At 45.6% G+C, this 26,332-nt stretch overlaps 1 protein-coding gene across 1 annotated transcript in view; it reads right to left on the bottom strand.

Annotated features, from left to right (window-relative positions):
• LOC8041789 (ubiquitin carboxyl-terminal hydrolase 8) overlaps positions 1-26,332 on the bottom strand; it is a gene marked incomplete in the record, with an annotated part of 88,070 nt that overhangs the window by 11,844 nt on the left and 49,894 nt on the right. Inside the window, 6 exon segments of the mRNA XM_042290200.1 lie at positions 1,400-1,544; positions 1,870-2,012; positions 16,925-17,179; positions 17,336-17,440; positions 18,117-18,219; positions 19,090-19,220. Of these exon segments, the coding sequence (XP_042146134.1) occupies positions 1,400-1,544; positions 1,870-2,012; positions 16,925-17,179; positions 17,336-17,440; positions 18,117-18,219; positions 19,090-19,220 (882 nt within the window).

Here is a 26,332-nt window from a genome sequence, read left to right as displayed (position 1 = left end):
CGTTAGCGACATCCGCCAGGTGCTCTTTGCTAATCGTTTAATTTGTTTTAAAATTCTTTTTCGTGACTTTTTTAACAAGATATTGGTATGTTCGATGTGATGCTGCTCCTTTGAACACATACAGACCAAACAATGAGCGCCGAAATTTCGTTATAGTATCCCTTAAAGGGGTACTCCGTCGTTTTCTTCATAGTCCCCGATTTGCCTAAAAACTTGCTTAAAACGCCAACAAACATCGCTGAACTAGTGACCCAAATATTTGGAAAAAATAACTTTTTTTTGCAAAGTTACAGAATTTACAATTTTAGTCCTCATTGTGTGTTTCAAAGTGAAAAACTCTACTGGCAACATTGAACAAGTGACGTAATGGGTGGGCAGGGGTTCACTCTTAGGGCTGTAGACTTTGTTCCCAACTGATTACAAACAGTTTTATGGTGTCAAATGAATGCTTTGGAAAGTCCCCCCAGCTCCCGCGCAGGAGCACAATACAAATGATCGGCATAGTTTATTTTCTGACAGCCCACTCGAACTGCAAGCCGGCCCACCCGTGACGTCACGGCAATGAAAAGCGTGGGTATACTATTCGAATCTTTGTTTTGGCATCATTTTCATTTGCCGATTTCACAATAGCCATTTTGAATTTCGCGATACTAAATAGCATACCGGAAAGAGTAAAAGATGGCGATTTCGAAAATATGGTTAGTTGAGGTTGCTAAAAAAATCGCCGGAGTTCCCCTTTAAGGTCAGCTACGGAAGCCAGCACTGAGAGAATAGTGCAAACAGCCGGTTTTGATGGATTTGGATCTGGATTCCATGGTTCTCATCTCAAGTATCCAGAGCGGTGGTTCTCAAATGCAGGTTCACAGACTCTTTGGGGTTCCTGAAGGCCTTCTTGGGGTCACCGAAATCCCAGACATCAGCCAAGCCAAGCACCAAAACTTTTTTTTTCTATCGAAGCCGACTATCTCATGCATGAAGCTGAATAGACCAAACCACATGCACTGAGCGAGGAGGAATGATTATTACCCGTTTAAGAGCTTTACAATCGGTTTGCACACGCTTAGTTTCCTTCATCGACCCTTTTGTCGTCGTCATGATCCAATACACACTCCACCCTCCCGGTGGATGGTGTCCCCCATAGCTTACGCCGATCTAGAAGGGTCCCCAAAACTTCAGTGGTTGAGAACCGCTAATCAGGAGGTATACGTTGCCAGTGTAAGACTGAAAAACCACAGAAACCCAGAAGGTTGTTGTCATTTAAAAATGACGGCACCGAAGAGGTTAACTTTGAAACCGTTCAATTGCAATGCGAAGTTCGGTCAACTTCAGAGGAAGCAAGTTAAAAAAAAGCTTGCGTTACATTCGAGTAAACGTGTCAGAAGAATGAGGGAGCACTCACGAGAAAAGCGTAGAGGTTGTAGGGGGGCCTCTTCTGAGTCTCCAACCTGGTGTGGTCCACGTACTGGTTCATGTCGAAGTTGTTCACAGGGAAGTGCACATATGTCTGCAGCTTCTTGCTCTGCCAGGCAGCTTCACAGCGGAACCTGTCCAGGGACAAGCCAACAGTCAGATTAGATGGCCTTCAAAGAGGGGTCTCCAGAAGTCCACGGTTTGGTCGGAGTGGTCTAGAAAACTCCCCAAGCACCAGAGTTTTGTCGACTCCTCCCTTACCTAATTAGGCAACTTCATCAGCTCTTCCTGGATTATGCATCTTTTTTCTATGGTAGCCCGAAAAACACATTGGCAAGGTTTCACTGTATCTTATCGGCATCGTCCATTCCACGGTTTGTGACCGTCCCGTCAACATCCAAAATAATGAACTGCTCAAGTGAGCCTGAGCAGGCTTTGTGTTGCTAGGGTAGTATGTACCTGTTGAATTGCACAATGAGGATCTTGGGCAGCCTGGCGATGATCATGCGCTTCTCGGCCTTGCGCTTCTGTTTGCAGGACGGACAGTCCCACGCAGCTTCTCCAGACATCTTCTCCGTCTCCAGAAACAGTTTGAGGCAGTCCTGCAAAGTATGACAGCCTCGGCTCAGCCTTCTCTCCAATAAGACTGTCGCAAAGAGAACCCAGTGATGTGATTGGCCTAAGCCATTTTGGAGCACCTTTTGGAGCAGCCAAAACAGTGTTTTGGAGCAGCAAATGTGGTCTTTGGAGCAGCCAAGACAGTGTTTTGGAGCAGCAAAAGTGGCTTTTGGAGCAGCCAAAACAGTGATTCGGAGCAGAAAAGTGACTTTTGGAGCATTTATTTTTAGAAAGATAAATATTTGTTTTAAGTTCTGGACAAACGAAGGGCACTTTGTGTTGTGTTGTGATGTGTGTGACGCGTTGGGGCGGAATTCGCTGCTTGTGTTTTTGCTGCTGAGACATCCCACAAGTATACAGTGCTGTAAGCGTTGCCGAGCAATTCCAAAAAAAACCAAAAAAACTTGTTATTATTTTACTGGTTCCCAACGTGGCAGATTTTTATAAAAAGTAAGCAAACGTAAAACAATGGATTGCAAACGTCCCGGCTGGTGCCTCTCATGCAATCATGTTCACATGCACCTAAGGGAAACTTCGGCAGGCTTGCAGTTACAGGTGCTTCGTCGCGCGAGCGGAGACAACGGCTGTTCGACCGAAACCATGCCACTCCGCTCCGTCGCCAACTGGTTCCCAAAATAGTATGCAAAATGTAACTGTCCAGCATACGACAATAAACAATCCAGCGGCACGTGCTTGCCAGGCCAGCAGGCGAGGTACAGGCTAAACACACAGAAAAAAGAAGCTGAGCGTATCGATACAAGACATTGCGAATCAGGGTCATAAAGTTCTTGGAGCGCTTTGTGCAACGAATGAACTCGAGACAAACAAACGCGCTGTGCAGGTTTAGCGTGGAGATATTGCCTTCTTTGCTTTAGCTCACTTCTAGTCATAAAATTTCGTTCGCGGCAGATTTTTCACGTACGGGGTCCCTCTCGAAAGAAAGTTCACCGAGAGAAACCTAGGTAATCAATACTTCGACACAGCAGTCATTGAGTTAAAGAGGGATTTTTATAGCAGTGTATGATTGAAACAAAAGCAGGAATGTCGATGCGTTTCAGTTTAGAAAGCGCCATATCTGCAGCGACGTGGGTACGGCAACCCACGACGTCGTGCGACCACGGCGACTGTGGTCGCGCGAGCGCTTCAGCTAACAAAGTAATTCTCGCCGCTCAAAAACCTGGTTTCGTTTCACAGCATGACGGCATGTCTGAAACCCGGCACACTAACTAACGTCGGAGCGACCGCACACACCCACGTCTATTGCTAAAAAAAATTAAAAAAAAGAAAAAGAAAAAAAGACGCGATACGAGATTCCCGAGACGACGAGAGCGCGAAACGTGAGACTATGGTTGCTATGGTAGCCACCAAAGCGAGACCATAGCGAGACAGCGGGAAAAATCATGCAAGACCGAATAGACGATTGGTGCAGGGTACTTTATGTCAGGCGGCGTCTTGTGCCACCTAGCTCACGCATGCTCGCTTACGGGTCTCAGTTTAGTTTCATTTTTGAAAGGCGACCAAAATTTGTCCTTTGGCGCAGGCTTGGCGCAGATTAGCCATATTTTGGCGAAATGTAGCAGGATGTAGCAGAGTTAGCCCCTTGGCGCAGTTTGGTGCAATTGGCGCAGCAATCACATCACTGAGAACCCGATCCAATATGCTCAGATGTCTTTCAAATGAATGCCTCTTCTAAAAGATACTTTTTAACAAAGTAATCTAAAAGTCTGACCCATATCCCCATGGTTTCAAAGTGTTGGCATGACCACTATAACAAAAATTTAAACGAACAGCAGCAGGCCCCAAGCCACTGCACTATTTAAATGCCTCATTTTTCTGTTTCTTGTTTTATGCGTCAAACAAATGGTTTGGGCATCCAAGACAAGACAACCATAAAGACGATGTTGTAACTCTTATAAGTTATAATGCAATAGTACTGTCCCCAGGTTTATATGACACTTTTTCCAAATGCAGTAAGACATACACAGATGTGTCAGATCAGTGTGTCTGAAAGAGGCAGGCTCGCAGCTGCTCTTGCTGCTCCATCACCGACGGAGGCTGTGAGCTTCCTTGCCGAACAGACGTGAGACAGGATGGTGGTGTACGGTGCAATAGGAAAGACTAGTCTCTGTGATACTGCAAGTCTATTTTAAGGCATCCACTAGCTTCTCAGTAGGGGACCTATGTTACCTAATGATAGAATGTGAAACATATGAGTTATTGCTATGGTTCCGTGTTTTCAGGGTTTGTTTTTTGACACACATTCTGTCATACTTTAAAAAAAAACCAGAGACAAGGGGTTTTATAAGTATATGACTGCTCGCCAGCTACCCAGTACCATTACCCTTTTCTCACATTCTGCGTTTTTTTAGTGTCGATTTGCGGTGACGGACGAGAAATCAAAGTTTATTGAGGCTCATGTTGAAAAAGAAAAAAAAGAAACAGGACATGGGCATGGAGTTCCCCAAGCTCCAAAGAATGTTACCCGAATACTTGGAAAACATTCCGGTACCGATAAGAGAAGGGTATGCGACTATAGATGTGGTCACAAGAAGGAAATGTGACCATGAACGTTGCCATAAGAAGGAAATGTGATCATGGACATGACCACAAGGAAATGTGACCATGGACATGGTCACGAGAAAGGAATATGACCATGGATATGGCCTGAAGAAAAAGACAGTCTTGCCGACAGTTGAGTGAAGACCATGTTCTGGAATGATAAACACAAAAGGAAGCTGTAAATAAAGAATTATTTCAGTGAAACCTGGGTTGTTTTTTTTTTCTGCGCAAGGATAACTTTCATTCAGGGGTTTCTCGGGTTTCTCCGATTTCAATAAAAGCTGGCTCAGAGGTTACTTCTTGGGGTTTGTCAGTATATACCGAGAACACGAAACCCTCATCATCACTTGACAAGGTATTTGCGGTATGCAAACAGTTTGGCCTAGAGGTCCAATTCGACAGAGTCCCCCGACTCTCCGCTCTTCTCTCAAGTGCCTTTCTGATGCATGCGACAGAGCGCATCTCTCTGCACGCTCCTTCCTCCCTAGGAGAGCTGTAAGGAGTGCCTCCTCTTCTGAAATTGTTGTTACCTCCGCTGTAAAAACTATTGGCCTAGTTTTGAGTAAGTACCCAGGCAGCACCGAGTTCTGGGCCAAAACTTGGCTTGCGTCTGGCAGTTTAGGGCATTAAAAAGCCCGAAGAAGCCAAAGTAGTGCCAAACCTGACCTCCCTTGGCAACAGTCTGGGTATCTTGGCCCTAATTCGCCAAACAAGTGCCAAACTTAGGCTTCGCTCCCGGGTAGTTCGGTTATTATCTGGCATCTTCGGGCCTAAATCGCCTAACAAATGCCAAATTTAGGGTTACTGCCCGTTAGTTCGGCAGATCTTTGGCATTTTTGGGCCAAAATCGCCAAACTAATGCCAAAGTTAGGCTTCACTTTTTGATAGTTCGGCTATCACCTGGCACATTCGGGCCAAAATCGCCACAGATGTGCCAGAGTTAGGCTTACTACCTTGTAGTTCGGCAGAGCTTTGGCATTTTTGGGCCAAAATCGCCAAACTAATGCCAAGGTTAGGCTTCACTTTTTGACAGTTCGGCTGTCACCAGGCACATTCGGGCCAAAATCGCCACAGATGTGCCAGAGTTAGGCTTACTACCTTGTAGTTCGGCAGAGCTTTGGCATTTTCGGGCCAAAATCGCCAAACTAATGCCAAAGTTAGGCTTCACTTTTTGACAGTTCGGCTGTCACCTAGCACATTCGGGCCAAAATCGCCACAAATGTGCCAGAGTTAGGCTTACTACCTTGTAGTTCGGTTGAGATCTGGCATCTTTGGGCCCAAGTCGCCAAGCGAGTGCCCAAGTTAGGCTTCGCTTCCCGATAGTTTGGCTGTGATCTGGCAGCGACGGGCCAAAGGTGCCAAACAAGTGCCAGAACTAGGCTTACTGCCTTGGAGTTCGGCTGATGAGGTATTTGATGTACGCGGGTGGTCTTCATCTTAATTAAATAGAAATCAAGTTTTATTCGGCTGGCAACTTTATCTTATTTTGGTTGTCTCTTGATTTCTGCAGTCCAAAGGTTGGCTGAATGTTTTGACGCGGCTGGAGCAGGCTTTGCAAACGCAAATTGTGCCAGATATTTTACTCGCGCGTAGGTCCACAAGCCAATATCGGGACGCGCCGTGAGACTGGTTCGACATTATGGCGCGTTCACACCGGCGATGCGATCTAGTCGCGCCATAACTTTCATCGCAAAAGCGACCATCGCGGGCAAAAAGTGACGGGTTTTGAGCAGTCGCTTGCTGACCCGACGTTTTGCGATGCACTCTAGTCGCGGAGAGGCCGAGCCAACCAACGGCGTTCGGAGCGAGAGTTTTTGAGACGCGACTCGCCAACGAAGGCATTGAACTCGCTCATCGCGCACGCCAAATTGACCAACTAATTACTTTTTTTTTTCTTTTTTTTTTTGCGATGCGATTTAGCTGGATCGCGCGACTGCTATCCCCGGTGTGAATCCGCCTTTACAGAAAGTGCTGCCATTGAGCTAACACTGCGCAAGACGGATGTGCGCACGTCTCAACAAGATATGTCATTATTAAGGGGTGTCCAAACTGGACACTACAAAACGCACGACTCCTACAAATCGTGAAAATTGAAGCGGACGCGCCCGCTTCAAGCCCGCTTCAATTTTCACGATTTGTCGGAGTCGTGTCCTGTTTGGACATTCCTTTATGCGGCGCATTGCAAAAGCGAGCGTGGCTCTGTGCGTGTCTTGCATTGTGATTGAGCACTGTCAAATCCTAGCGATAACAAAGTGCGGAAACGACCGTGGCTCTATGGCGCGGTTCCCGCATCACACTTGGGGGATGAAAATGAAATCCCGGAAATTGTCCTATTTTAGCGTGTTGATACTTTTTAAACATTAAAAAGTGGAGACACAAAAGCGACGATAAAGACAGGACAATCTCTGAACTTTAAAGCCGCTGTACAAACGGGACGTTCTGCAGAGAAGAACCTTCTCTCCCGAAGCTGGGGGACGGGGAGGGAAAGGTCAAGCGTTGGATGGAAGGAGGTTTAGAGAATGGGATTAGCCTCGGGGCGAGGCCATCCTCTCGAGAGGGAGTGGGGACGGAACAAAGCTGGCCGTGGTGGTTCCTGCTACCAGGTGGAAGAAAGTTAAGCTTGTCAAACGGCGACCTCGGATCCGAGGACGGGCACGCCAGAGAATTTGAAAATAGCTGCTTGATTAGCCGGACGACCCAGTGCGGTCTACTGGTTCTAGAAGGTGACTCGGATGAAGAAAACTCGTTTTGGTCGAAAACTCTAAAAGCATTCTGGACGTGAACCCTTGCCACAAATAAAAATAACACATGCATGAAAAACTGCGAAGGCACCTAAGCTTTCGCCTATGATGTGGGAATGCGTGAGCATTACTGACGAAGTTATGTTGGCGCAACTTGCAATAAAGAAAGAAAAAAAAAAGTTATGTTGGCTTCAATAAAGAAATAAAAAAAAAAGTTATGTTGGCGCAACGGATAGCGCGGTTTCACGATCAAGAGGGCCTAGCTTCGAAACCGGGCAGGGGATGGTTTTTTTTTCTCGTGTTATTTTTTTTTTTTTTCGTTTTTTTTTTGTTTGGTTACGTGGCAAGAAAAATCACATGAACAGAATTTTTTTTGGCCAAGTCACCAGAGATTTTTTTTCTAATTTCTCCTTTTCTTCAGTCTTTCTTTCTTTCTTTTTTTTTTTCTTTTTTTTTTTTCCTTTTTTTCGGTTTACGCTTCCTATCGCAGAACTCTTCGCACCTATTTCGCGTTACATTGGTGTTAGCCAAATCATTTTATTTATGGCAGGGAATTCTGCCGTACGTATCTTATGTTACTATTACCAACCCTGGATTTCGTCCGGCAACCAGTTTGGGAATGACGACGCCAAATTTCTGTTATAATTTCTTTGAGGTCTAAGGCCTCGTTATCCGTCGGCCTCTAAGATTGGCTCTTCAAGTATCTTTTGGGAAAGAGTTGACGACAGGCATCTTTAAAGGGATGCTGAACCGAAATTTTGGGTGGAAATTCTTGGTCGCAATGGCATACATAGCATGTCCTTTACTTCTAAATGACGTTGTTTTGAGCGAGAAGGCGTATAAAATTGAATAAACACGAAAAATACAATTTTACGCGACCCCTGTTAAGCGTCATGGAAAGCTCGCTTCGTGACGTGTGCATTCTCATTCGCCTCAAAAGACAGACGGAGCCAAGCCAAGCCAGGCGCTAAGCCGGGTGGCGTTAGTTATTGTTAGTACCACGCGGGCTCTGCCGGCGTGGTACTAGTACCAGCCACTTTGAGAACAGCCGCCGAGCGAAGAATCAAGGCGAGCACCAACGAACGAGGAGAATGCGCGGAGGCACCAGGGGCGCTGGGGGCTCCGAGAATGCGCACGTCAGTTCCGCTACGCCTGCTCTCAGAAGGACTCGCTCATGCCGGCGGCTTCCGGCCGAGGATTCGCTCTTAATTCAAAGAAATATAATAATTCGGGCCCCATCTGTCTGATTGAATATCGTTTTTAGGTACAGTACCATCCCGTGAACCCCGCTCGGGCAATAATTATGAGATTTCAAATATCGGTTCAGCATCCCTTTAAGGAGCACGTGTGTCGACCAGAGTAAACATTGCTAAAGCGCCTCTAGTGTGATTTTGGCCGTAAATAACTGGAGGCCCCGGGCAAACCAACCCAATGGAGACAAGTATCTACCTTTCTGGTTTCATAGAGAGCTATGAAAGTCAGAAGGGACGAATCCCAGCCGAGTCAAACTACCGGCTTGCAAACGCGATCGTGTTGATAATAGCGCAAAGGAGTTTGTATGACTCTCTCTGGCGGTGCGCAGAGGGTAAAGGCACGGAGGTAATATATGCTTTTGCCCAGTCACCTCGCGAACGGTTGGGTATTGGCTGCAGAGATCCATTTCGCGTTGTTTTATTACGGGATTATATCTTGATTTCTTTGTTCCTAGTTTCACAGACAGAACGAAATCGCTTTTCTCGTGTGGTGTCACGGCGGGAAGACAGAAATCAATCAGAGTACCGAAATTCGACGCTTGTGCTCGTTCTATAGCGCTTCTAAAAACCGTGCGATCACGGCTGTGTATCGTCAACATTGCATAAACTGCCGTTACTTGTACTCGTATTGCATCGTGAGGGAACGATTATGACTGGGTAAACAGAAATAGGGAGAATGGGTGCGTGTGATTTGTTGAAGTTCGAATCAACAAATCGAGCTTCAACGAATGCGATAGTATTGCATTCACTCAACCAGCTATATGAGTTTTCAGATCCTTCCAAGTATGCGATTCGTGTTCTGCCAGTAATACCTCAGTAAGATTAAAAAACAAAATCCACGTTAAAAAAAAAAAAAAAAAATTACGGTGACTCGAGTTGCTCCCGCGCCGAATCATGTTTCACGTAAGCGTAATTTTGGGTTCGATGCACGACGAGGGGTCTTCAATTATAAAAATATTTTGATTGCGATTATTTGCGGCGCTAAAAATTTGAAAGCCAAACAGTGAAGACGATGGTGTTCTTATAAATATTATATACATTTTATTTTACACTGTTTGAATACGCTGCCGTCGTTAGGTCCTTGAATTATTGGCTAGCTTGTGGCGGACAGGGAAGTCTTGCAGGACCATTATGATAGCACCTACACTAAACCTGCCGCGCTTCGAAAAATGTTAGTCCAATGCATACCAGCTTGTTCAAGGCGGACGAAGCATTACGCATCCGGTAAAGCGCATTAAATCGCTGCCCGCGACGTTTTTTTTTTTTTTTTTTTTTTTTTTTTTTTTAGTCAAGCAGCACGCCCCCTCTACGGCGGGTTATGCCGGATTAACGGAGGCGTCTCCTAATCCATTCTCCGTGTTGGCCCCTCGGGGGAGGGCGGTGAAGTGAGGAAAGGAGGGCAGGAGAGGAGGAACCGCAAAAAAAAGTGGAAAGAGCGAACTTTATTTTCGGCTTCAACCTCAAAACCCGCCCGCTCCGTGGGAGTACCGGAAAGAGAAATCTTGGCGGAAGGAGAGGAAGCGAAGGAAGTGTACGCGATCCCCCTGTCCTGCGGGACCAGGTACATCGGGCAAACGGGGCGATGCCTCAACGACCGACTCCGAGAACATCAAACGGACGCCGAAAGAGCTGCTTCGGAGTCAAAGCACCCGATAGTCATTCACGGGAGAAAATGTCCCGGTTGCGCTCCTAATTTATGTAATAATAAAAACGGCTTGACATAACAAAAATAACAATTTAATTAAACGTTGCGCCTCCAATGCGGGAGGCATCTTCAGTAGAGCACAGAGCGAGTGAGAGTCGCACAAAAAAGTTCGGCTATTTAGGCATAAAGTTTGTGTACACGTCCGGCAGGGGGCCACGGTTCTTGTTTAACGGCGATGAATCACTTCCGCATTTGTCATTCTGGATAACCAAGATTCCAGCAGCTTCCTCGGTCCCCACCTTATATCTCTCGCCAAGGTCGATGCCTTGACAAAGTCAAATTGGTGTCCTCACGTCCATGCGTGGTCGACGAGTTCGGACTTGAAGCGGGTGGCGTTCGTGGAATTGGCGACATCCCGTGCGTGTTGTTATTCTTTTTCGTCCCGTCTCTCCAATGTAGGAAGCGTCACATTCCTTGCAGTGCACCTGGTAGATCACGCCCCTTTCTGCCTCTGGCGGGGTCGGGTCTTTTGGCATGGAGATAACATTGACAATTGTTCTTTCGTACCCCCAACGGCCTAAGGGCGCGTCCCAATGCCTCCGGGATGCACACGACGTCACGTGTTCGTTCGGCTCGATCCGGGCGCCGATGGGACATTTGTTTCTTAACGCGATTGACAAACCAGTCGGGGTAGTTACGTTTTTTCAAAGCCTCCCGCACATGGCTAAGTTCTTGAATGCTAAGTGTTGACTTAGATGGGACAGTTTCTGAACGATGAAGTAACGATCTTACAACTGAGCTTTTGTGTTGAGTAGGGTGATGAGAGTGGTAGTCAAGAAAGTTTTGTCTGTCACATGGTTTACGATATACGGATGTCTCCATCTTAAAAAAAGGTTCACTAGTTCTATGGACACATACATCTAAACACGGCAAGGTACTATCGGTTTCATGTTCGCAGGTGAACTGAATTGAGGGGTGGACACTATTCAAATTGCGGTGAAAATCAGTTACGTTCTCTCTGTTAACCATTACAAAAGTGTCATCGACATAACGACGGTAGAACTTCACGGGGAAATCAATGCCAGACATTACCTTTCCTCAACATATTCCATGACGAGATTCGAGACGGTGACGGAAACTGAACTCCCCATAGGGCATCCGCTGACCTGATGATATATGTCCCCATTAAAACTAAGATTACACTGGTTGAGACAAAAACGCAAAAGGAGTATAACGTCTTCAACAAGGAGGGTTGTGCGAGTGGACAACGACTGGTCTGCCAACAACCGGTCACGGGCGACATCAACCGCCAGGGCGTTGGGGACATTCGTAAATAATGAAATCACATCAAAGGATACCATAGCCTCGTGCGGTAGCAGGGTCTGAGCACGTATAAGTTCAACAAAGTCATGGGAATTCCGGAGGCTGAACTCATTTTTTCTTGTAAGAGGGCTCAGAATCATAACCAGATATTTGGAAAGGCTGTAAGTGGATGAACTAATAAAAGATACAATCGGGCGTAGGGGGCAACCCGGTTTGTGAATTTTGGGGAGTTCATACATCTTGGGTGTCGCGGCGTCAAAGGAGAAGAGACGACGGTATAGGTCGTCACTGATGCGTTCTTTCTTTTTCAGCTCTCGAAGGTGGTCAACTAACTCTCTTTCGGACTTAGCAGCGGGATCTCTTGATAGCCTCACGAAATAGTGACTGTCGTTTATAACTTCATACATCTTCTTCGTGTAGTCATCCCTATCAAGCACAACGGTTCTTTTTCCTTTGTCGGCCTTTAAAATCATGATGGAGCTGTCTGACTTCAACTCATTAAGACCAATGCGTTCTTGTTGACCAACAAACAAATGTCCCATCGGCGCCTGGATCGAGCCGAACGAACACGTTACGTTAAGGGTTTCGGAGGCATTGGGACGCGGCCTTGGGCCGTTGGGGGTACGAACTGTATACAAACCCTACAGAACAATCGCCAATGTTATCTCCAAGCCAAAAGATCCGACCCTGCCAGAGGCAGAAAGGGTCGTGATTTACCAGGTACAGTGCAAGGAATGTGACGCTTCCTACATTGGAGCGACGAGACGAAAAAGAAAAACAAGACTAAAAGAACACGCACGGGACCGCCACCCGCTTCATGTCCGAACTCGTCGACCACGCATGGATGTCAGGACACCAATTTGACATTGACAAGGCATCCACCTTGGAGGGGGATAAAAGGTGGGAACCGAGGAAGCTGCTGGAATCTTGGTTCATCCAGAACGACAAACGCGGAAGTGATTCATCGCTGGTAAACAAGAACCGTGGCCCCCTGCCGGACGTGTACACAAACTTTATGCCTAAATAACCGAACTTTTTTGTGCGACTCTCACTCGCTCTGCGCTCTACTGAAGATGCCTCCCGCATGGGAGGCGAAACGTTTAATTAAATTGTTATTTTTGTGATGTCAAGCCGTTTTTGTTATTACATTTATCACGTCTTCGCCCGGCTTGTGGAGTATTTTTGCGCTCCTAGTTTCACCGGCACGACAGCCATGGGAGGCCACTGCGAGCAAATGGGGAGAGAAATATTGAGGCCTATCGGATGGCGACAAGCCCGGAAAACATAACCACCCCGTCCATTTCGCTCTCAAGAAAGGAGATTATCTTTCTTAGGCCCATGAAACGATTTTTGGGTTGGGATAAATCATTTTAGATTGGGATTTTACTAATAGCACATCGTTCAGTGGACCAAAAGAAAAAGGTAGAAAGTCAAAAGCCTGACTTTCAGTGCGAAAATTTGAAAACAGAGCGGACTATTTCGTACCTCCTCCCCTTCGCAACCTCTCTGCCTTTTCACTGTGATACAACCGCGGTCCCAAAAGCGCGTTATCGGGTCCAAACTGACGTCACGCGCAACCGGACCTCACTTATTCCCTTCACCCCTAAGCTGACATTGTGGTGGAAGCTACACGCTTGCCGGACCAATCAGCCGCCTCCCTTTCATCACCTGACTTCATTCTCTGCAGCCACATTTGCCACGCTCACGTGGGAAGTGTGGCTGGCCCAACGAGCACGTAGCTTCAACAGCACTGTCAGCTTCGGAATGAACGGTGTGGGGAAAGCGACTTTTGTCTGAATTTTGAGCGACGGGCTAATCTTCTAGGGGGAGAATGGATGTGTCCGGGATTACACAAACGGGAGTGCGAGCAAGAGGGGACTCCCCCTTTTCGTCTTCTTCAACTGTTTGGTGGAATGCGCGATTTATGAGTTCAGGAGGAAAGCGAAACAGGAAAAAGTTGGAAAAGCGTTTCATGACCCCTTTAATGGAAGCCGAACGCTGACAGACTAGGCAAGGCGACAAGGTCACCGGCAGAAGCGGCCTTTCCTTTTATGCGTTGTTGATGCCCCTTCGACCTCGCCTTTTGCAAATCCTCCCCACCTGCTTTTGCGTCTTCGTGTGGCTGTCAGCGAGCGCGACAGCCGCTTTAAGCAAATCAAAAGGATGAAGCGAAACGCGTTACTCAGCGTGACTTCTCTACATAGGACGCGTAGGACAAAAAAGTTTGGACGAAAATTTGTCACGTGACGTTTTCTGTCACGCTGATGGGATCTCTGGGGCTGTCGTTTTCGCCGTTTGCCTAGTTATAGAAATAAGCAGGCCACGTAGGTCCGGTTTTCGAACTGGGCTCTTCAGTGTTCTGTTGCTTTCGTGCGTTGCAGACGTGGCCGTGTTTTTTCGTCGTAAACGGTCGGAATACGTCCATGCCAATTTTTCGGTAACAGTCATTTTTTGCACCGGAGTTCGTGGAATACTTGTGATGTGTTTGTTGGACACGCTTCGACAAAAACTGCTCTTCGCCGACGACGAGACGTCAGTTGAATGTGCGCAACCTTCTTCCTCGAATGTGTTTGTGGGGTGCCTGAGTTGGATTATGCATCTATCAAGGATTACATGATATCGCTCTTTTATTAGTAAGTGCACTGCAAGCATGATTCTGATAGTCGCCCTGCTTTCCTTTCATTCTCCGCGGTTTTACGTGTGATGAGTTTTGCTTGGCATGAGGACAGTGTTAATTGTATTTTATAATTTGCTTTTCGTTTTACAGAGAAGTGTGACCTTTGTAAATATGTTGAGAATACACTGTGTGTAATGATATTTGGTTAATAAACTTCTGGGAGCGATCGAAAAAATTTGTTTGTCCGTATAAGTGATTGGATATGCAACAAATGACATGTAACGTACACATACTTGCACGACGTTCGGCCAATACGAAGCAGACGCATCGTAGAGTTTTCGCACAATATTACGCGAACGCTAGGCCGGGGCGAAACAGCTGTACGGCAATACCTGCCGGGTATCAAACGGTGGTGCAAAACTGGACAGTTGAGCGATATTGTAACCGACTTTCGGCCGGCACTGGCACGATACTGCAAAGTATTGCCGTGCTGCTTGGGAACGGAGGTGATAACATCTTACTATCGTGCTTCCAACGCTTATTTATTTTATTTCTCTCCTGGGACGCGTAAAAGAGCACTTCTGTGACACACCAGAGATATTCGAAACTTGGGCTGGCCTCTCGGCTTTCTTTGCCACTTTTGGCACTTATTTGGCACTTCAGTGGGTAGCCAGAAAAGAGCCAAACTTCGGCTTGCCCCGAATCGACAAATTAACATTTACTGCGGCAGTTATGGCTCAAGTCTGGCACTTACTTTGGCACAACTGTGGCGGACCAAAGAAAAGCCAAACTCGGCGAGGCTGAAATACCGAAATTAGGCGTTGCTTTGGTAGTTATGGCTCAAGTATGGCACACTTCGGCACTCCTGTGGCGTATCAGAGAAACGCCAAATTTTGGCGTGTCCGAAATACCCAAATTAGGCGTTGCTCTGGCAGTTATGGCTGAATTATTGCATCAACTTTGGCGCTCCTCTGGCGGACCAGAGAAACGCCAAACCTTAGCACGTCCCAAATACCGAAATGAGGCGTTGCTCTGGCAGCTATGGCTGAAGTATGGCACCAACTTTGGCGCTCCTCTGGCGGACCAGAGAAACGCCAAACCTTGGCACGTCCCAAATACCGAAATTAGGCGTTGCTCTGGCAGTTATGGCTGAAGTATGGCACCAACTTTGGCGCTCCTCTGGCGGACCAGAGAAGCGCCAAACCTTGGCATGCCCCGAATTCCCAGTTTAGGTTTTATTATGGCAGTTATGGCTCAAATCTGGCACCAACTTTAGCGCTCCTCTGGCGGACCAGAGCAACGCCAAACTTTGGCATGTCCAAAATACCCCAATTGGGCATTGCTGTGGCAGTTATAGCTCTAGTATTGCACTACTTCGGCAATCCTGTGGCGGACCCGAGAAAAGCCAAACTTTGGCACGTCCCAAATACCGAAATTAGGCGTTGCTCTGGCAGCTATGGCTGAAGTATGGCACCTACTTTGGCGCTCCTCTGGCGGACCAGAGGAACGCCAAACCTTGGCACGTCCCAAATACCGAAATTAGGCGTTGCTCTGGCAGTTATGGCTGAAGTATGGCACCAACTTTGGCACTCCTCTGGCAGACCAGAGAAATGCCAAACCTTGGCATGCCCCGAATTCCCAGATTAGGATTTACTATGGCAGTTATGGCTCAAGTATGGCACCAACTTTGGCACTCCTCTGGCGTACCGGAGAAGAGCCAAACTTTGGCATGCCATAGGATCGCCCAACTTAGGCTATAGTTAGGCACCGTACTTTGGCACTGATGAATGCCATGGTGCAAAAACCGAACTGCGCCAAAGTTGGGCCCTTATGTTTGCCAGACCTTTGCCCAAGTTGGGCATTCCTCTGGCGTGCTACCTGGGTATGGTACTATTACATGTGATTTTCAACGGGATGTTTGGACTGTTTGATATAAACAATAATTCGAAAAAATACCCAAGTATGATACAGTGTAGACCGCATATAACGTATGTCGCGAGAGTCGCGAAAATCCGCACTATAAGCGGTACCTCGCTATAACTAGGGCTCCGTGTTTTCGGATAAATCCGAAAAACTCCGAAAAACACCCGCCGGTAAAATTTTGGTCAATTCGAATTTATCTGATAAACTCCGAATGTTTATGTTTATGTGCCCATGCCACCACCTCCCCCCCCCCCCCCCCCCCCCCGTTATACTCGGTCTTGCACTATAAGCGGTTATGTTGTAAGTGGTCTATACTGTATAACAAGGCTCGACTGTAGAGCTTTCTAACTAAAAAAAAATTCAAGCTGTTCTTGTTCTTATGACAGGTTTGCATCAATAAAATGTGTAACCATTTTAAATTTACAGTAATTTTTTCTTCCTATTTCGGTGATTGGATGGATTGGTAAATTAATCTGCCACGTTTAAAAATACATTTTGCAATAAAGAATCACTATTTTTGTGGTACGATAATTTAAATAAAATTAATCCCATTTAAATCAAATAAATCTAATTTAAACAAAATAAATCAGGATTTTCTTTTCTTTTTTTTTACCTTGCCAGGGGCGCAGTGTGCCGTCCAATGTATCGAATGTCCTAGGTGGTGGAGTTCGATACAGACACACGAGGCATGTATACTTTTAAGTGAGATTTTCAAGGGAATGTTGTTTCAACCGTTCGAAATAGACAATATTTCCAAACACTCAGGTTCAACTAAATCGGGTTTGACAGCCCGTCGCGCATTGAAACGCGTCTCGTAGTCGAGGGAGTGCCTTGCCTGGAGGTAGCAGCCGGATGCCCCTCCGTGGGGGATAGGCAGGGAGAGGCAAGAGAAGGCCTCGAAGCTGCTCGAAGACTTGTGGCAGGAAAGGCAGGTCAGGGTGGAGGCTAGCAGGCCCTCGAACAGGTCCGAGATCACCGACAAGTGGCGGTCCGTGTGCTGGTTCCAGAAGCGGTTGATGCGCGCGCTCAGCGACAACGACGCTTCGTCTGCTGGCGGCAGCGACGCCGGGGGAACCCGCCGCTGGTTTGCCTGTACCGACCAGAACCGTGGACTAGGATGAGGACCACAAAGAGAGGGGTTGCGAGCATGGACGAAACCTCCGAAATAATGAGGTTGTTGTGCCAGAGTGCAAAACCGGAAACTACCGGGAGCCGGCCGTCGTGCGGCGATAACTGCTCAACCCACCTTGTTGAGGTCTTCGTGAAGCTTGTCGATCAGGTTGAGGAGGAACTCATGCGCGTCCTGCTGCTCGTAGCCGGCATACACGTTGAACAGCCGCCCCATCAGAGACTGCAAGGGATGCTTGCAAATCAGACCCTTTGCCGGCAAGTTGGTCACGACCACGGCCTCCCGGGAATGCGGTTGGTAAACAACGAGCTTTTGCAATCGTGCAAAAACTCTTTTTCGCACTGGACATTGAAAATGGAAGTGGCGACTTTTCGGAATACTTTGAAAGCTCAAATAATCTGCATTTTAGCAAATAATCTGCGTTTTGGGCATTTGCTCTGGTCTGGTAGCGGAGATAGGTAGGCAGAACGAGGCATCTGCCGGCACCTTCTTACTTCCGACATGGTACTGCCAACTGGACAGAGGCACAGTTTTGTCAGTGACTCTCGTAAAGTAGTGGTTTATCGCGAGGTTCCACACTCGCCATAAACTCGTCGAGGAAAAATGTGAGCGTGAACTCGAGCATCGGCATCTGCAATATCACAGCATGCACAGTTTTTACCGGAGTTAACTCCGCCACCATAACCGGGCACGTTGCAATTTTGAATGTCCCACTTGTCCAAACAATTCCTTCGTTGAACTGGCACGCATCGACGATCGAAACGGACAAATGTCAATAAACTTTGCACCTGCGAAGCTCCAGAAGGAACCTGGAACTGACGCAAATCACTCCCAAAGTGGTGAAAAGGACGGTCTCTACTCGTCCAGATCAGACAGAAATGCCCAGGCAAGAACTTGCCTTGAAAGATTTGGGAGCCACGCTCTTGTCGTTGTAGTACATCTGGGCAACCAGATTTTTGAATTCGTTGGCAGCTTCGCCTCCCGTGCCTCTCCTCGATTCCCTGCAGAGGGTCCCGCAACATTGCCTCAACTTTTGCAACTTTTGGGTGTGCGGTGCAGGCTTTGGCATGTTATACATATTGCAAATGCTTCGAATTCACATAAAACTCCATGACAGCATTGTAGAGATCGGCACTGCATGGCTCGCAGAAGTAGAATGAAAGTTGTGGGGGAAAAAAAACTATTTTTAAGATAAGGATTGTCCACGGCAACACTGTTTTCCAGACAATACTTTGCACAGGTATGAGACCCGCCACCTGCCCAAATGACTGTTACAAATAGATCGCTCTCAGAACGCTACTGTGAATAACTTTATCCACGGATGCAAAAACAAATTGTCAATGTGGTGTAAAAAAATCACTACCTCTTGACAAAAAAAAATGTTTACGTCAGGAGCCCTCATGTCTAATGCTAACCTCATAGTTGGCCAGGTGGCACAAGCTGCTGCCGAATTCAATGGTGGGTGCAATGTGTGCTCCTCTAATCACACATTGGTTTCTGTTCCCTACTTTTTAAATCTCATATTTTGTCATTTAAATAAAATGGGCTGACATATAAAATTCTAAACAAAAATACCTTCAAAACATGCTTGTAGGATTTTTTTTTTTTGCTTTTTGCACATTGTTATATGGCACTAAGAGCATGGTAAAGAAGAATTCAGTTCAATTAATGTACATTCAAGGCATAATCCAACTTTTTTCTTTCACCCACTTTGGGTCTTTTGACTGGAAACAGGAAAGGTAAATTTCAGAGGATAGAAATGTTTTGCTATTTCCCGCCATAAAAAATGCCCACGAATAAAAGCGGGTCGGTCGGTATGTCAATGCCGTGCCTTTGTTTGAAACGGTAATGTAATAGTGGCCACAACACACCTGTTGATGTCAGCATGGTATTTGCCAGAGAGGAAGTGCAGCGCCAATGGAACGGTGTTGGCAAGGCACTGCAGAGTGGCATTCATATAGCATGTGTTGCCCAGGTTCTTCAGTCCTGCCAGACGCTTGATCTGTGCAAAGAAATGAGGCAGAAGAAATATTACCCAAATGTTTCTGAATGCCATTTCAAAGATTAGCTTGCAAATAGTACCTCTTCAAATTAAACAAGAATTCTCAATCAACAAGCGTAACTGTTTGCTTTTTCTCAGTGCCATATCACGATGCCATTACCTAATTCCTGAAAAAGAAAAAAAAGGCTTTGTACTTGCTCAGTTTACGACACTATAATTTTAATTTTTGTTGAAAGAAAGTTTGAACCAGAAGTGGACCATAATCATAAATGCTTCTTAGCAACTCCATCTTTTTCACAAATTCCTGCATTGCTTCCACAGACTCAGAAAGGAATTGCTGAGTTACAGACGCAGTGAAAATCTTGGAAAGAATTAAAATCATTTCTAACCAGGATACCCGGGGGCGGGGGAGAAAAAGATGATGGACGATGCAAAACTTTAAAAGCAGCAAGATTTCTTACTTCCGAGTTTTGGAATTATTGGATCACAGTTTCAGACAAGACTAGAAAGCAGGAAGTATTCAAAGGATGATAAAGCTCCAATCAGTTTGAGAACATCAACAACCCCATACTTAATGTGCAGAATTACAAATCAGAATGTTTAAATTCTAAAAAAACAAATAGAAACTTATACATCACGGGAAACGTCATGATTTTACCGGATTTACTTCTTTTCCCATCATTATCCTCATCTGGTGCTTGAGAAATGGTTTGGAATATTTGGATCTTGCCTGCATTCCTAGCAGTTAGATAAGTAACTACTACAGTCAAACCTCGATGTATTGAACTTTCTTACCGCAAGTGTATACATGCCATATATTTTTTACCTCTATGAATCGAAGTCCCCTTTGCCGATATTTCATTGTAAAAAAACTTCATGGACAATTCGGCACAAACTTTTGGGTCCCAAAGGAGATTTTGGGAACCACACGCGCTGAAACGGGCCCCCGATAAAGCGCAAAGGGTGAAACGGGCCACCCAACTGGCCCATATGGCCAAATGCACCCAATACTCTGGGGAAAGGGCGTGTAATCTGGCGAGTGTGGTGTACAGAACGGCCACTAGAGGACAATAGAGCCGCCGGCGTTCTGTCCATCCGTTTCGTTCGCGCAGCGTATTTAGTTCATTTCGAAGCCTAACTAAAAACGTGCATTTCTCGTACTTTGAAAATTAATTTCTGCACCCTCCGTGCACCGAATTGAAAAGTAATCTCGATATTTGTGATCCTGGCAGCCAAATGAGGACACTTGAGGTGTTTTTCCTCAAACACAGAAATGCTTCGTTTCCCTTTAAATCCTAATAAAACCAAAAACCGAAACTCAAAACAAAATTGCCGTATCTACCGTATTTACTCGCAGAATGAACACACTTTTTTTTCCCGAAAAATCGATGCAAAGTTGGGGGGGGGGGGGGGGGGGGGGGGGCGTTCATTACGCGAAGTAAAATTTTTGCGTCTGTATTTACTCGCTTAATGAATGGACGTTTTATCCTGAAAAATCGAAGTAACTTCTTATCTCTGCCCGCGACGCCCGACCCCGTAACCAAACTAAGCTGTGCAAAAAAAAAAAAAAAAACTCCTTTGTTTTCTTTTTCTCTTAGTTCCTTGAAGAGGCACTGACACCCCTAAGGTCGTATTTATTTTTATTGTCTAAAACGATGCAAGTTGCAGTCATAGACACGCAAAAAAAAACGCATCGCAAAAAAAAATGTTCCCGTGCGCGCGCGCGCGGCTTTTTATTTTTGGTGTTTGAGTTTCCCGCCTCTGGCCTCCTCGCTTCTTTTGATCGGTGACGTCAAGAATCGTGAAATTTAGAAGCTTTGTAGGCGACATCTCTATAACATTTAATTACGGCAATCCTAAAACATGTTTTTTAACGCAATTGCGAACGCACTACGGCCCTTCTTTTTGAAATACCAAAAATCGGGAGTTCGTTGTGGTGCCGTCTCCTGGATTTGTATCCTCCAACGGAAAACAGGCGACACCGCTCAAAACCGGTCCGCCGCAACGCCGCTGCTCACTCCTTTCCTCCTCGCTTTGGGTCGCCATGGCAACAGCAGGGGGTGGTGAAAGAAAGTGGACTCTCAGGGCTCCGCAATTTTTGACGTCAAGGCACCGGCGCCGATCGCGCGGGAACTTCGAATTCGGCATTTGGAAATTGTCTTTTTACTTCACAAATACTGAATTCCCAAATTTCAAATTTTGAGGGTAATGTCCCGGCATCGTTTTCAATCGTTTCGGATAATAAAAAAAATATGATTTTGATGTGTCAGTGCCCCTTTAAAGGGGCGGTGCAACAATTTGCGGACTTTGGCTAATTAATTGTGGGAATTGATCCCGGCCACATATAAAACGAAGGACCGAAAACTATTCTTTCCTGCTTGCCCTAGTTTTCATTAAAAAAAATAAAAGAAATTGGTATCTCTGGCACCCCTCAACTCAACATTAAAGCGGCACCAGCTTCGCCTGTGACGTCATTCGGAGTGGCGTTGGTTTCCGGTCGGGTGCTTCTGGCTTCCGTTTCCCCAGCGCTCGCCGGCTCGCCAGGCTCGCCGCTCTCCCGCTCTCCCGTCGATTCCCGACCAACATGGCGGCATGGGCGGACGGCCTGAGCGACGTCGAGCACAAGATGCTTGCGTATAGTAAGTCAGTTGGACTTGTGCGGCGGGCAGTCGACGCGGCGGGCAGTCGAAGTCGAGGTCGAGACACCAGGAACAATAACGATACCACGATACTACGGACCACGACCAACGCACTCCGTCGAGCGAGGGAAAGACGAAACGTCCGGGTTGCTCGTGTAGCCGCCGTAGGCGCCTCGGGCGTCGACGGATGACGGCGACGGCAGGTTTGGTTGACTTGCGGTAGATGGCGCCACAAATCTTTTAGCGGCAATATTAGGCTTTTGAAGCGTTTCTGCATGCCTAAACAACAAGATTTTTTAAACTTAACCTTAAATCAAGCTTACAATTGCCTAACACTATCACTTACAAAAACCACTCCGAATGACGTCACACCACAGGTTCCATTTGCGTCCACCATGTGGCCGCCGGTTGGGAAAAAAAGTGTTTTTTATTTTGCGATTACGCAGCGAAATAGAGGTATTTTGGGGTATGGTGGCACTTTTTCTCTTACTTATGCCGAAGTAAACAATATAAAAAATACAAGCTGCACATTCTTTCAGTGTTAAAATCATTGCACCGCCCCTTTAAGTTTTTTTTTTTTTGCCGCCTTTCGCAAGTTGTTTAGTTTGCTTAGGCGGGGGCTCTCCGCTTATCTTTCTTACCTCCTTGCGCGCGGCGCGCGACGCACGACCCCAGGTAACCAAACAGCCCTGTGCAAAAAAAAAAAAAAAACAAGAAGAAAAAAAGTTTCTCTTTTTCTTTTTTGTCTCAGTTCGGTGGTTTTTATTTTTTATTTTTTTGCCGCCTTTGCAAAATTAAACTGCGCTGTGAAAAAAAAAGCTCCTCTTTGTTTTCTCTTAATTCCGTGGTTTTTTTTTTTTCTTTCTTTTTGCCGCCTTTCGCAAGCTGTTTCGTTCGCTTAGAGCGCTTCTCCGCTTCTCTTTCTTACCTCCTTGCGCGCGGCGGCGCGCGAACCCAATGTCCAGACTGCGCTATGTAAAAAAAAAAAAAAAAAGAAGGTCCTCTCCATGTTTTTTTTTTCTTGCTTCCGTTGGATCTTTGCGAATTTTTTTTTTGGCAAGGCGTTTTGTTCGCCCACGCTGCCCATGTATTCGCGACCTTGCTGCACCATGATAGAAAAGTGCGTTCATTTTGCGCGCGTGGGGGGAGGGGGTAAAAATTTTGACATTCGAGTAGGGGGTGCGTTTATTACGCGAGTGAAAAAAAAAAGTCGGAATTTTGAGAGCCGACTTGGGGGGTGCGTTCATTACGCGAGTGCGTTCATTGTGCGAGTAAATACGGTATATAAGGTGACTAGCCCCATCGCCATCGTGACCGTGATAAGGATACCAAAATTCACCATTTTGGTATCCTTATCACAAAAATTCTCGCGCGTCTATGGACTCGTGTCTGTCAATAAGATGGAAAGACAAAAGGAATTCCACTAGGAAGTTTTATTTAAACAAATAGCCAACATGCTGAGGGGAAGGATAACAATAGAGCAGCACTGCGTGGCCTCTCGGTCCCAGTGACTCAACAAGCTCGCAAAGTGGAAGACGACCATCCCAGAGGCAATGGTCGCGCACTTGTACAAAAAGCGCGACATCTAAAACGCTTTAGATGAAAACAAGGATTACCTTTGCGGAGAGCAAAGAACCATCGTCGGACTCCGACAATGGCGACTAGTGCATAGCATTTATTTTTGTGTTGCTGTGCATTTCATAAAATCTGTTCTATGAGGTGAGGTACCGTATTTACCCGAAAATAGGTCGACCGCGAAAATAGGTCGACCCCTATTTATTGAGCCCACCGAGAATAAAAAAAAAATAATTCAAATATAGGTCGACCTTACTTTTTTTTTTTTTTTTTAAGAAACAGGGGAAAGTTAGGGCAAAAGAAACAAACCTTTATTTACAGCACTCTCAGCTAAATCACAGGGCGATGTCAAAAACTTATTCATCGTCAGAACTTCCGGACATATCATCGTCCGAAGCTTCGTCAGCTTGGTAGACATCCTCGCAAATTGGCAGCAATACCTCACCGACACCGTTGTAAAATGACGACAAGAAGAAACGAAAGAAGGTGGAGACTAGGGATGTCGCGAACCACCCTAGGTTCGATTCGAAAGGTTTCGATATTTGCGAAGCGAACTGAGGTTCGATTTCGAAAAATTTCGATATTTTTGTACCGACCGAGGTTCGATTTCGAAAAATTCGCAACTTTTGTCCACAGCGGAGTTTCGAATTCGAAAATTTCGAAGCTTTCACGGTTTCTAAAATTTCGAATTCGAATATTTCGAATATTTTTTTACTTCAGGTTCGATAAATTCGAAGATTTCGAAATTCTTTGTAAAAAAAATTCGAAAACTTCGAACGCTTCGAATTTTTATAGACATAAAGTTCGAACAATTCGAAGATTTCGAATTTCTTTTGGCATAAAGTTCGAAAAGTTCGAAAGTTTCGATTCTCTTTTAACGCTAAATTAAAAAAAAAAAAAAAAAAAACCCGAAGATTTTGAATTTTTTTTTTAATCCAAGTTTTCAAAGTTTGAAGTCCGATTTTCAAGTTTTTCTACAGTTGCAGTTTCAAATAACGTTTTCACGACTCACTGCTTTTCACAAAATCAAGTTTAGAAAAGTTAGGGTGTGATATCTAGATTCTGCGAAGTTGGTCAGGCAATTAAATGAGACACGAGTGTCCCGGACGTGCTAGAATATTTGCCAGTGCAGAATTGTGACCGCCAGCCCCGGGGGCGGGGGGGGGGGGGTCTTTAACCTGCATCACGCAGTAGTGATTGCACGAACGCACTGTTTTACGAGACTCATCCAGTTCGAAACGGCCAGGGGCGAGCAGGAGGTTGAGGCTCAGAAAAACCTGGAAGCGACCTGGCAAACTACCTCGCCACCCCTTGCACGCTGGTAGTAATCCGATCCGGTGAAGTTTATAATTGTCCTGGAGGTTTATTTTCTGGGACGGAGGAATCGCCTCGCAAAAAGCACAAAAGCCGACAGAACTCGAGGTCGAGGAGCGTTCTACCATACAAGTGGCGTCGGAAGAGGAAAAACGGGGGGAAAGAGGGTAGCGGGGGGGGGGGCTTCAGCCTCTTTTTCCTCCTTGCAGGTATTTCGGACTGTTAAAGAAAACAATACGGGGAAAGAGGGCGTGGTCGAGCTTATTTTAATCTGAAATTATTTATGCATATGTATAGCTACTGTCGCTCTTCACTGCATAAAAGGTTGCGTAGATGGTCACTGTTAGAAACTCGTTGTCAGAAGGCGCTGCTCGTCACATGCTTAGTGGTTCGGAAGTTCAAAGCTATGTCTTTTCGCCCTAAACACCTGTGCCGATAGTAACAAAAGAAAAAAAAAAAAAAAAGAATAAATGCAGGAATAAAAAGCAGGAGAAAAAAAAAACTATCAAGAATTCGTCGGAAGTGTTCTATTCTTGCATATTCAGAGGTTCAGAACTTCGAAACAAGTTTCTTTTATTAAAATGTGTACAGGCTAAAAGAAACACGTCCCAGGAACGTGAAGCGAAAAAAAAAAAAACGTTTTCTTTTAATGACGTGCTGAACTTGAACACTACTAGAAATCTTCTGCAATGAGTTAATTTATTCCTTAACGTGAAAAAAACAATAAATATATTATTTTGTATTCTGCGGATGGCAATGATATGTACTGTCTGTGGTGTTAATTTAAATGCGATACCTCAAACAACTTAGACGAAAATAAATATCAAGTTTAGGTCATAATTGCATGCAGATACATGTTTGGACATTTCTTCGAAACTCACGTTGAATAACAATAATCACATCTTAAGACGGCACTTACCTAGGCTATACATAGATCATTCTTAAAAAAGTATAACATATCTGCCATAAATAGCTCCGGCTGCAGCGTGCTTCAAATCTGGCACAAACGATAATCGTCAAAAACCCGTCGTCCGTCCTCGCCCCTTCGGGGATTTATTTCTTTAAACCTAAGCATGCCAGAACATTGAAATAAATGACATTGTCTTTCGTAAGAAACGCAGCACCACGTGTAAAAGTTCGAGAAAAAAAAATTACGAATGTACCCCACTACTTGAAATCAAATGAAACCGTCCGCCGGTCTTTCGAAGTTCGACGAATGTCGAACTTTTACCCTAAAAGTTCGAAGTTCGTCGAACTTCTGACTTTTCAGAATTCGAAAGTTCGAAACGTTTCGAATTTTCTTGATAAATAAGTTCGAAAGTTCGAAATTAATCAAATTTTTTGGTCAGTCAAGTTCGAAAGTTCGACAAGCATCGAACCTTGCAGCGCAATAAGTTCGAAAAAGATCGAATTTTTTAGCGTAATAAGTTCGACGGTTCGAAAAGCGTCGAACTTCTTAGCTTAACAAGTTCGAAAATTCGACCTCCGTCGAATTTTACGATATAGACAATTCGAAAAATCGAAATCTTTCGAACCTTTCGAACCGCTTAATTCGATCATCGAAACTTCGATTCGAAAAAAGTT

This window comes from Ixodes scapularis, unplaced genomic scaffold (genome assembly GCF_016920785.2).
Source record: "Ixodes scapularis isolate PalLabHiFi unplaced genomic scaffold, ASM1692078v2 PGA_scaffold0__279_contigs__length_252992795, whole genome shotgun sequence".
Classification (NCBI taxonomy): domain Eukaryota; kingdom Metazoa; phylum Arthropoda; class Arachnida; order Ixodida; family Ixodidae; genus Ixodes; species Ixodes scapularis.
This window is presented reverse-complemented; position numbering and strand designations above follow the sequence as displayed.